This window comes from Pogoniulus pusillus, chromosome 22 (genome assembly GCF_015220805.1).
Source record: "Pogoniulus pusillus isolate bPogPus1 chromosome 22, bPogPus1.pri, whole genome shotgun sequence".
Taxonomy (NCBI): Eukaryota; Metazoa; Chordata; class Aves; order Piciformes; family Lybiidae; genus Pogoniulus; species Pogoniulus pusillus.
Window position 1 is genome coordinate 16,087,161 of NC_087285.1, and position 12,198 is coordinate 16,099,358.

At 41.4% G+C, this 12,198-nt stretch overlaps 1 protein-coding gene across 9 annotated transcripts in view; it reads left to right on the forward strand.

The window, feature by feature from the left end:
• EBF1 (EBF transcription factor 1) overlaps positions 1-12,198 on the forward strand; it is a 289,221-nt gene that overhangs the window by 220,517 nt on the left and 56,506 nt on the right. For all 9 annotated transcript variants that reach the window (XM_064161950.1, XM_064161954.1, XM_064161951.1 and 6 more), the window contains exon 10: positions 71-197. In XM_064161950.1, the coding sequence (XP_064018020.1) occupies positions 71-197 (127 nt within the window). The remainder of the gene's footprint in view (positions 1-70; positions 198-12,198) is intronic.

Here is a 12,198-nt window from a genome sequence, read left to right on the forward strand (position 1 = left end):
TTAAGGAAGTGTTCAGCATCTAACAGTGCTTTTTTCCCTTTTCTTCTCCCTTCTTAATGTTTTCCTCTAGCTGATTACTCCTCATGCCATCCGCGTACAGACGCCTCCCCGACACATCCCAGGGGTTGTAGAAGTCACATTGTCCTACAAGTCTAAGCAGTTTTGCAAGGGAACGCCTGGAAGATTCATTTACACAGGTAAGGATGCTTTTGCACTAGCTATAACATGGAGAAATAGGGCAGACAATATATCACACTTGCTAGGGCTTCTGCTTTTGTCGTTAAAAGCTGTGCTGTACTCCATTATGTTGGCAGAGTGTGTCATTGAGGTATCAGTTTAAGGTTGGTTTTCAGAAGTGGATGACTGTAAGGATTAATCTGAAAACAAGCTGGTGTGGGATTTTGGTTTGCTTGTTTATCTTTACAATGGAATATCTCTTTACCCAGGAGGGGTAAGGAAGGAGAGAAACAGATACTCCAGTAGTTAAATAGAGGCCAAGTGCAAGCATAGAGAGACAGACAGGCTATTGCAATCCCAAACATGCCTTCTACAAGTGTCATGATAAATATCTCCATTTCATGTTGTCTGGCAAGTGTTGGAATTGGTCAAAGCAGCAGTCTGTTTGCCTGCCCATCTCACCTTAACATAGATGTCTCTGACTTTCAGGGAGGTTAAACAGCTTTCATCCAGCCAGTGCTGCAGCCACGATGATCTGCAGCATATTGTGGGGTGGCATCCCATACTGAGACCACTAAGTTGAGAGGTTTGGCCTGAAGAATTGGTAAAAGAAAAAAATCATGGTAGGAAATTTTAGGTGCTGTCAATGTTAAACTGCTCTCAGTAGCAACAAGAACAGCCTAAGGAACAAATCAAAGAGCATCCCAAGTTTGTAAAAAGAATCTGTGCCATTGATTCCTTGGAAGGTATGCACACTGCAAGAGTTAATGATTTGGTCCAGGTTTTGATGTTCTTGTCCATTTATTTGCTTGATGTCTGACATATACAGACAGGACTACTTCTGTACTATTTGCCTGAGCTGTGGTTCATCACAATCCAGGGCAATTCCCTTCCCTGTTCTTGATTGTCTCTGAAACTTTAATCATAAATGTGGCTGTGAGGCATTTGGAATTACACTGGGCACATATATTGCTTCAACTGTGAACATACACAGAGATTCGAAGCAGAGGAGAGACTCGTCTGGAGGAGAGGAGGCTGAGGGGCGACCTTATCTCTCTCTGTAACTATCTAAAGGGAGGTTGTAGTGAGGAGGGGGCCAGCCTGTTCTCCCTGGTGTCAAGCAGCAAGACTGGTAGAAATGGTTTCAAGCTGTGCCAGGGGAGGTTCAGGCTGGATGCTGGGAAATATTTCTTCACAGAAAGAGTTATCAAACACTGGAATGGTCTGGCCAGGGCAGTGGTGGTGTCACCATCCCTGGAGGTGTTTAAGCAGCATGTGGACCTGGTGTTTAGGGACATGTTTTAGCATTGGCCTTCCAGTGCTGTGTCAAGGATTGGACTGGATGATCTTTAAGGTCTCTTGCAGCCAGATGAATTCTGTGATACTGTGACTTCTGTGCTCCAGCTGGGTAGCAAAACTCTCGTTTGCTTTTTCTCAACTCTGACCAAGTTGAACAAAGGTGGCTTAAAAAGCTTTGTTGTCTTTTTCAAATGCCCTCTTCCCCAGTTAGGATTATGCACTAGATTTCTTCAAACTGGCTCTGGAATTCTTCATGCATCTCCTTGCTGGCTGAGCAGCAGGCACTTGTGCAGCGTTACTATTTCAACAACATGTAGAAAAATCAAATAGTGGATAATAACACACTATATCCAGAAAGTTCTTTAAGGCTTGAACGTGCTGGAACAAAAGAAAAAGCAAAGGGTCAGATTGCCAACTGCTGCAGATTGCCTGCACGTACCACACAAAGGTGTCAGCCAGTGCTCTGGGTAGCCTGCCCGTGAATGCTTCTCCTTCTCACTTTCTGACCCACAGTAAGTTGTGCTGCCCTGCTTGATGTTGAGCTGCCAGCTTGGCTGCACCTTGAATTGGTAAAATGGCAGGTACACCTGTAGAAGATGAAGAAAGGGAGGAAACCTGCTCCCCCTTGACATTGTGAAGAGAATTTTTATGCAGTCCATTTTACAATTTAAAAATGGCTTCTACCCATTTTGGTTTTGCTTTTCTGATCATCATTAATTAGCTTTTCCAGTAAAAAGGAGGGTGACAGCTTAGCCTGTCTGCCCAGAAGAAATAAGGTATCTGTAGGAAGATGGTTTCCTTATATGCATTTGGCAGGTTAGTGTTTAAAACACCTTATTTTTCGTTCAGTAAGCAGAAGTTATGAAGTCCTAAACAGCAATGATAAAATGGAAGCTGATCCAGTCCGTGGGCAATTCCCTTGTTGTGCAGCTCTTGGGGAGTTACGGTAGATACGGAGAAGCTATTGTGACTGAAATTGTACCTCACGCAATTTGCATTTCCCTTTTAGAGGCAGCCTGAACTTAAATGTGGCTTTTTAGAAAGGTCTAAATGAAACTAAAATCAAAACAATTAATGCGTCCTGACCTTCAGAAGTGCCTTCCAGCCCTTTAAACAAAATGCAGGTTCAGTACTGCACGCCTGCCGATTAGTTTTAGTTAATTGAAAATTATAGGATTGACCCAAGAGGAAAATTTTGTTTGCACTCCAATCACTTTTACAAATTAAGGAAAATTACCACAATTTTGTTTAGCTAAGGTTTCACACTGAGTTCACGAAATTAGCTCAGCCATCCCAACAAAGTCAGCACTTTGTTAGTGAGCACTAGAAAAAAACTAATAGTCTATGGTGTGTACAAACGAAGCATAGAAAAAGCTATGATGCTTTGGAGAACTAGGCCAAGTGGTTTTAATTAGGATTATTGGTTCATTGTAAGTTTTGAAGAACAATCAAACTAGCAGATTAGCTGTTTCTTTAAAGCTAGAATTTCTTGCCATTCATTTTTCCCATGAGAACTTGTTTTAACTCCCACATAGCACTAGGTTTTTTCTTCCCCCCCACCCCCCCCTCCCCCCTTTTTTTTTTTCTTTAACAAGGCCTGCAGGAAATGGACCAATTGGAAGCTGGGATACAGTAACATTCCCCAGCATCACTCCAGCCGATGGGAGTTTTTCACAATGTTCTTCAGTGAACTCAGTGTTCTGGAACATATTACAAAACCACAGAGGCCAAATGTTTTCTCAGAGGAGTTTGGCCTCTGTTTTTGGCCGAAAACATTTCAGCATCACTTGCTGCTTATTTACCCTGCTATTAAGAACAAGAAAAGGGGAAAGGAGAAAAAGGGAAAACAAGAAATAGAAAAAGAGTGTGTGTGTGTGAGAGACAGAGAGAGAAAGACCTGGGGTTTGTGGGCGGTGCAGGAGTTGATCAAGCGTAGTTTCCTTTCTGGTGAGAATGTCCCTGCTCGTTAATGGTCCCATTTCGTGGTCAGGTCTCATTTAGAAGAAATTATTTTTAATCAGTGTTCAACAAAATATCCCCTCAAGCCACCTGGCTGTAAACTGTTTTTTTCCCTTACTGTTAAGTACTTAAGTTCTCAGAAGAAAATACCCAGTGACCCATTAATTTTAGCCTTTTTCCCCCCCCTTTAACTACAAATAAGTTAGTAACATGATCTTTAAGTAGTCCATATGCCATCTAGGAATCAAGGTCATATATATATATATAGAGAGAGAAATCCTGGCTTTTGCAAGTATTTTTGAGAGAAATAAACTGTTGTTGACCTTGTGCTTACAAGAAAACCTAAGTTTTCTATTTTCCATCTGCAAAGCAAGCCATTAGCATGCACTTCTAGAGCAAATATTTCTTAGACTCTAAGCTTTGGCATTCCTGAGAGAACTTTGTTAGAAATACAGAAGTCTGAGGGCATCTTGCATGTATGATTGCTTTGGAATAATGCTTAAAGCCCATATTGCACATAGAAATACCCAAATGATGCTGGTGAGTATTTCCCTGTGGCACCCTTCATGCGATTTTCTTCAATACCAGAAGAGACTTACAGATGAATTGAGTTTCATGTCACAATGTAGGACTCAATTGTGCGTCTCTCCCATTAGTATAGGACTGGAGAAACTGAGATAAGGAAAAAAGCCTCTAGGGATATAAAGCCATAGGTAGCTGACCAAGGTGACTCAGGGCATATTCTGGTTGAGTTGAATTAGGGATGGAAACTGGCAGAAATCTGTGGCTCCTGGACAGGCCTTTGAGATTTTGGGTTGTTTCAGTTAAAACAATCCAAACCAAAAAGATATCCTGGACGGTATACTTTTGAAAGATGAATTTTGCTGTGGTACAAAACTGCAAGATTTGAGTGGGAATGCATGAATGTAAGTGAAAGGAGCATATTGGAGCATATTCTCACTGCATATTGGAAAGGGCATAGGGGAGGTCCATAAAATGCATTATTCTGTGTCTTCTACCACCTGCTTGGTTTCAGGTTTTGTGCTTTTGTCCCCAAACTAGAGCAAATACCTACATAGGGGCCACTTTGTCACTAATTTTATGTATACACCATGGGGTTAATTCAAATTCTTGGCTGAGTAGTATCCCAAATACTACTCCTTTTTTTAATGTTGTAATTTTAATTGGTTTAGTTGGATACAGGATGGAATTTAGGGATCATTTGCATTAATCTTGCAGGGACCCTTGGGGGCTAAGCCATTTATTTGCCGACAGGTTACCTCGAGAAACAGACAAGTCCCACCTCAGCTCATTCAGGGTTTGTTACAAGCTATGGGGTAAGGTGTGCCTTTCAAATTGCTACCAGCAGGGATGGGTGATGTAGGGGCAGTGTAGACACAGGGTTTGAAGTGCAGTGTAAATAGCCCAGATGCTGAGCGCTGACCCTCCAGGATAAGTGTGACGTGGGCTGAGTGGGTCAGAGTGGAGCTGCTGAGACTGACCGGTGGTTGCGTTATGCCTTTGGGCAATTGTGGGCAGAGTGATGTAGAAATGCTAACACTGTGAAGGTCAGAGTATTCACAGCATTTCTGGGAAACTGCCTCTTTCTCTGGAATGTCATAGGGCTTCTCAGAGAACTCTTTGCTCTCCTAGTTGCTACGAAGAAGAAATAGCCTCATGTGGAAAAATCTCTGCTCCATCCTCATTTCACCCTTTATTTACTCCTGAAACATTTGAGGCAGTGTACAAACAGGAAGTGTCTTGCAGATACAGATGATTTGGGTAACATTTTCAATAGCTTTGAGATTAGGTAGCTTCATTTTTAGATTTTTATCTTTAAATGGTGTAATTTACAGAAGAAGAGGAGTAGCCTTCTTCTGAGACTAATTTGCTTTTCATTTCTTAAGTCAAATACACTTCTTAAGTAAAAAATTACCCATCAGCATTTCAAATTTTAGTCCATGTCCCTAGAAACAGAGGTTTAGGTCATGTACACAGATCTGGTCGGAAATGGAACCACTTAAAAGGTGATCCCCAGTCACTAAAGTTTCTAGCCTGGTAAACTTCATTGATTCCTGCTTTCAAGAAGGCACCAATAACTATTAACTGTGCAAAGTTCAAAAGATCCATAATCAGTGAAACAGTCACTTTTCAGAATGGAGACTTCTGGAGTTTGTAGACTTAAATATAGAAAAAGAAAAAAAAATAGAGGGAAGAAAAAAGGAAGTGGTGATAAGACACAGACTGGCTGTCAAGAAGTTCCTGTAGCCCCCCTGGAGCTTTTCTTGATCCCCGTGGGCTAGAGTTTGACCCCTACACAGCTATGTCCAAGGTTAGCTGGTGTATCTGTTAGCTCCTGAGAAATGTTAAAAACCTAGTGGCAGTTATTCTCAACATCAGTAATACACAACCTCATTAGTTTTACAATGCCTCGTTCCTGTGTGTTTATTATTAAATCATGAGCACTTAAATAGCTGATTAGTATAAATGAGGAGAGAAGGCCACCATCAACAGAACAATAAAAATAAAATTAAAAAACCAGCATGGCTTGGGTTTTACCCTGATGTGTTTATAAAATCTTCAACCTCAAAGATATGATGATCATTAATCTGAAATGAAATATAGAGCACATCGCCTCTCCAGAAGAGTGACCAGCTATGAGAGCTGGTAGCTAGCAAATGAATGTCATTTGTTTTTAACAGCAGTTTTTATCTGTCTTTCACTGGTAAATATTAACAGCAGCGGTAGAATAAAAAGTATCAGATGTCCTGAAGTTAAATGGTTGGAGTGCTACAGAAGAGCAGAACAAAACCCTTCAATACAAAGAGATTTTAAAGTTTAAAATAAGAGCTAGCGTCCTTAAAAGCAGGAGGGCACTGCAGGTTAGTCTGTGCTTTGGACACTCGATATGAAGTCTGTTCCTGATCTCAGAAAGACCATAGAGGAGGGATGATAAATCCTAACCATAGCACTGTCCAGTAAGGCAGAATGAAATTAAATCCTGTGTAAATGTAGACTTTTACTGGTGAATTTAATTATGTCTCTGGAAAAAAAGCACAACTCCCCTTGTAAGAACTGTTTGAAAAATGTCCTAATGCAGTTTCCCTTTCATCTCATTGTGCTGAGTATTCATTCCCAACTAGACCTTGCCATAGGGAAACTAGAGACAACAAGGAGTGTGTGAAGCTCAGAAATGGACCTGTTTTTTGGGTGGTCTGTTGGGCTCAAGAAGGTGTACACGTGGCTTTCTGCACCCACAGGGGTCTATCATAGTCACTGTAGAACTGGGTCTTCATGGCACCACTGCTGGGTCTGCAATGCTGGCAGTAAAATTACAGATGGAGAAACAAGAGAGAGATTGTTGCAGTCACTCTTTCCAAACAACCATAGCAGTGATGTGATCTTGAGTGTTACTCGCCCTTGAAAAAGAAAGTTGCCCTCAGGAAATCTTTGAGTTTAAGCATGAACTTGACCCTTTCCAGGTTCCAGTCAATTAACTTAGATGCTCTGCTGAGTCAGTGTTAACACCTGGTCTTCGTGGCCTGTCTGGAAAATTTTAGGGAAAAGAAAAAAAAAATAGATGCAATTATTTTGGAACAAGCTTTCCTAAATGAAATGACTTCAGGCTTTATTCCTTGGTGGTGGGCTTGGGGTTACTATTGTTACAAAAGTGTTTCCTTCTTAGGATATGCCCAGTGGAGTGAAGGATGGGCAGTTAGCAGTGTTGAGTGTTAGGAATATTGGGGTTGTTGGTTTGGTTTGCAGAAATTTGCTAAAGGGAGATGCAAAGAACCATAATTGCAAGGAAAAGGGTGTTATGAGACAGTGAGGAGGCAGTGAAGGTAGACTGAAAGTTCTCTTTTGTATGCTAATGGCACCAGAGAGTGCTCATATCTTTGGTATGTCTTAAACACTGGCAGCACCAGAAGGCACTGCAAGAAACAATCACCAGAAGTGTGCAGTGTACCTGTAGGACAGCTGCAAAAATGAAAGCAATTACAGCAACTGTCAGAATAAAGCTGGCTGTGAAGGAAACATATTATTTTGCATATTTTATGTATACACTTTCCAAGAAATATGACCTTTATTTCCTAGTTAGAGGGAAGTGCAATCAGAGTCTACGCAGCAAAGGGTAGCTTGATCATTAAAAAGAATATTTTCTCTGATATTAGAAGTCTAAATGGGCACTAGTCCTTATTCACAACCTTGGCTGTTTCTGTCTGCCCTGAGTTAATAAGTGATAAGGCCAAAAGAGAAATAAATCACTGAAGTCCCTGTCCAAAGAAAACATATTGACTACAGCCAAGCAAATAACAGCCCATAACCAATGGTCCCATTCATCATTCATGTAATAGGGATATAAAGTATTCTCTACCTATGAAACCATGGAGTAGGAAAAAGCCTGATAAGCCCCCAATCTAAGCTGTGTGATTTGATTATTAAAGGACATGAACTGTTTGTCACATACCTTTAATCTTTAAGATGTGTTGCCATTTTTGAGCTATAAATTTGTGGTAAAGGATTAGGAAGCTGTTAATGATAAAGGTATAAACTAGACTTTGTAAGGATTCCTGCAATTGTCATGCAACTGTGTAGACCCTTGGAACCTTAACCTATTGAATATGATATAACATAGTTATCTGACCTTCAAAGTCAATAAACCATTTTTTTTGCTTTTCAAATTCCACTCCATGATAAATTAACCCTCTGGGTTCACAAAATAAGCCTTGTAAATGCTTTTTTTTTTATCCCCACCCCAAACCCTTTAAATTTTCATGCCTTTGCTTCAAAACTCTCTTATTCCAGACTGAAATTGTTAATCTTTTTTATTCTCCTTTTAGCTCATGTCAGCTGATAAGATATTATTCCCTCTTTTTAAAAAATGGGCAATAAAACAGAGAGGTGAGATGAATTCCTAAAAAGCCTGAACTATGCTGTGTTTCTACAGGGTGCTTCACTGTCTTGTTTCTTAATGTATGGATATTCAGATTAGACCAGTGCCACAGAAGTGGACAGTTCATAGGAGCAGTAGTGGCTGTACTGTTTGCCTTCGTGCAGTTTGGTCCTGTGCCCTGAGAAGAGGAACAAGGCACTATCTTTTTGCTGGTCAGAAAGCACTCCTCCACTACTCATTGCTGCTGAAATGCTTGTCAGGTAGCTGGGAATTCTGGCAGGTATAGGTGTGCCCAGCTCATCCTTCCTGTGCTTTTCATAGGGTTCAGCAGGTTTTGATTTCTGCCTGGAGCAGTGCAGAGGATTTACTGTGTGTTGGTGAACAATGTGCAGGCTGTGTGCTAGACTGTGGTGCCCATGCACACAGCGCACTGGCTCTGGCGAGGATGTTGGATGAAGGATTTAGCACATGGCCTCCCGAGGCCTCTTGCACAGCACTACCTGCAGAGCGGCCTCCTTAAGATGTGCTTAATCCTTTGAGGTTCTTGTTAGTGAGGGTTCGTTTTGCTGAGGCATTTTGTTACACAAGTGGATGCCGTATGGCTGGCTCCGGCCAGCGGTGTGTGTGCAGCCACCGTTCCCTGGAGGCAGGACTTGGGCAGCCTTGCTGGCTTTGTGCTTGTGCTAGCATCCCTGTGCAGCCAGGAATGCTTATCTAGCCTGGTTAACGCTTGCTAACAGCAATGACTACAGAGCAGATCTGCCTCAATATAGCTCATGTCTACAGATTCAGGCTCTTTTGTTAATATACAGATAAAAGGGAAATCTTGTACTTGCAGCCTTTCATCTCAGCAGATGCAAGAGCAATTTATTGCATGGAGTGGAAGTTCTTTGTACTTTTCTGCTGTCTTGCAAGAACTCACACAGGCTCTTTTGCTTAGTTATGTAGATATAAAGTGAGTAAGTGATGTGGTCTGCTCTGCTGTCTGGATAAGAGATGCTGGAAATGATATGTCAAGGTACAATCCTGCAAGCTTCTCAGGCTTGCCCAAAACACTGCAGATTTGCCCCTTGGTGCAGGTCGCAGTGTTTATTGTTACTTGATTTAAAGCCAGAGTGAGTATTTCTGAATGCAACACCCAGCAGCCTGCAGTGCAGACATGCCTTCATAGCTGGAGAGATGCTGTGTTGCTGGCACCACAGGAGCCAACAGAGAGAGAGACAAGCAGCTCAGAAAGGAAGGGAATGGGATGATCTGAGACATCTGGCAACAATCCACATTTATTTCATGATAATGGCTGACTGACATCTTGGAGAAAGTAGAATTACCAGAAGATTCAATCTGCACACTTATTTCAATGATCTCAACAAAATTCTCTAGGTCCTTCTGGCAGATCTCTATCAGTTGCTGATAGAGAACACTGTGGCATTAATAGTCCTGAGGTGAGGTGTTTTGCTTTTGGGTTTATTTTGGGGTTTGGAGGTGGGTTTTTTTTTTGGTTGGTTAATTTTGGGTGGTTTTTGTTGGGTTTGGTTTTGTTTTTTACTATTTCCCCAACTTCTTCCCCCCCTCAGAAATATCCCAAATGATGGAAAAAAAAAATCTTAAGCACAATTGTTTGGGGTCTGTGTGTATCTACATAGTCTTCAGTGAGAGGTGTTTTGGTGTTTTTCGCTTGGATCTTACTGTTGATCTGTTGTGAGCTCTGCAATTAGTTTCAGAAGTATAAACCCACCATTACTCAACTCTGCCAAGCCAAGCATATGCAGATCTTTCATTCCACAAGACAGGACAGAAGTTATTAAAGATATTAGAACACAAGCATGGTATCATGATGTAAATTAGACTGTTGTTTTGCAGCAGGTCAGCTGTTCTGCCTGAACATCTTACATACCCACAGCAAGTACTAGATAGTATATGATAGTTTATATCTTGGGGAGATAAGTGTAAAGCATCCATTCATAGAATCATAGAATCAACCAGGTTGGAAGAGACCTCCAAGATCAGCCAGTCCAACTTAGCACCCAGCCCTACCCAGTCATCTAGACTATGACACTAAATGCCTCATCCAGTCTTTTCTTGCACACCTTCAGGGACAGTGACTTCACCACCTCCCTGGATTTGGACAGTTACCCTTGAAGACCTAGTCCTGCACAATTTGCCCTACAATATTTATGTGGCCATACCCATTCTTATTTAATCTTTCAGTGTCTTTCTTAAATTTCCCTCCTCTCTTTTCCTTCCCAAACATGATTTTTTTTTCCTCTTCATCCTATTGGCATAAATTGTGGTTAACCTCTTTGAATGCACCAGATGTCAGCATTGGTAGTTAACAAGAGGAAACACCATTCTGAGAAGATGAAGGGTTAATTAAAAACAAAACAAAAACAACCAACCACAAAAAGCCAAACCCCAACAACAAGGAAATAAAAAAAACCCAAAAACCAAAGAAAAAAGCAACAAAGAGAACAACTCCACATAATCAACTAAGAATGTATGGAGTTTTTAGGTCCTCATGGGACAAAAAAATGCACATGGAGATGAAGATTCTGTAACACTGATCTGGCAAAAATACATGTTTGTGTGGCATCAAAATCTGTGTTTTAAAGATGTGAAAATTACAAAGCAAAATCTGTGAAACCTATGAATAATTGTGAGCCTTGCTGTCACTCTTTACTATGGCATCATCTTCCAGGGTGGACTTCATACGCTTTCAACATGATGAGGCCTTCTTTTACTTGTCTTCGTAAGGGATGGAAAGCTAATGAGCCCTAGCAACCCAACCTTTTGTAACTCTGGAACATGATACTCCTTTAGCTGTCTCAGACATCATCGTAGAAGTGGGTGAATCACTATTAGGAAACTCTTCTCTCTGTCCTCTGTCTGCACAGGCATCCTAAAGAAGTGTTCAAAGATACACTTGAGTGACTAAAGCTGGTTGAGGAGTGTTGCAGCCTCAGTGACTCCATAGGCTAGGTGCTGTGTGGGAAAGTAACTATTGCTCCAGACAGTAATAGTTTCTGAAATACATATGTTTGTTACCCTGCTTTTATTTGTGGTAGGGCTTTTTGTTTGGTTATAGTTTAATTTGAGATGTTTTTGGTGGCATTGGCAGTGGTTTATCTTTTCTTATTCTCCTAACATATGTCCATATGTCCTGGAGAAGAGGAGGCTCATGGGGGACCTCATTGCTGTCGACAACTACCTGAAGGGAGGTTGTAGCCAGGTGGGGGTTGGTCTCTTCTCGCAGACAACCAGCAACAGAACAAGGGGACACAGTCTCAAGTTGTGTCAGGGGAGGTATAGGCTGGATGTTAGGAGAAAGTTCATCACAGAGAGAGTGATTTCCCATTGGAATGGGCTGCCCGGGGAGGTGGTGGAGGCACCATCCCTGGAGGTGTTCAAGAAAAGCCTGAATGAGGCACTTAGTGCCATGGTCTAGTTGACTGGATAGGGCTGGGGATAGGTTGGCCTGGATGACCTTGGAGGTCTCTTCCAACCTGGTTGATTCTATGATTCTATTCCTAGCATTTGGTGGGATATTTTCTTTAGAGAACTACAACTCATCAAATAAAAACACATGGTTTGTATGCTCAGGCTGTTCTAGCAGCAAGCTTGTGTTTGTAAAAGTGAAAGGCAAGATGTGACTGCCAGAAGTAACCATGAATTCCTCTTGAGAGGTTGCTTCTGCAAGGGAAGTATTTTCTCCAAATGTCCATCTCTGACTAGTTTCACCACTCTAAAAAGAATTCTCTCCAAAGTTCAACTGAATGTTTGCACTGCTACTAGAAACAGTTGTTACATTGTTGTTCCTAAAAATAAGTCTCCAAGTGGCCAACATACAGAAAAAAAGTTATATTTTCTCTCTT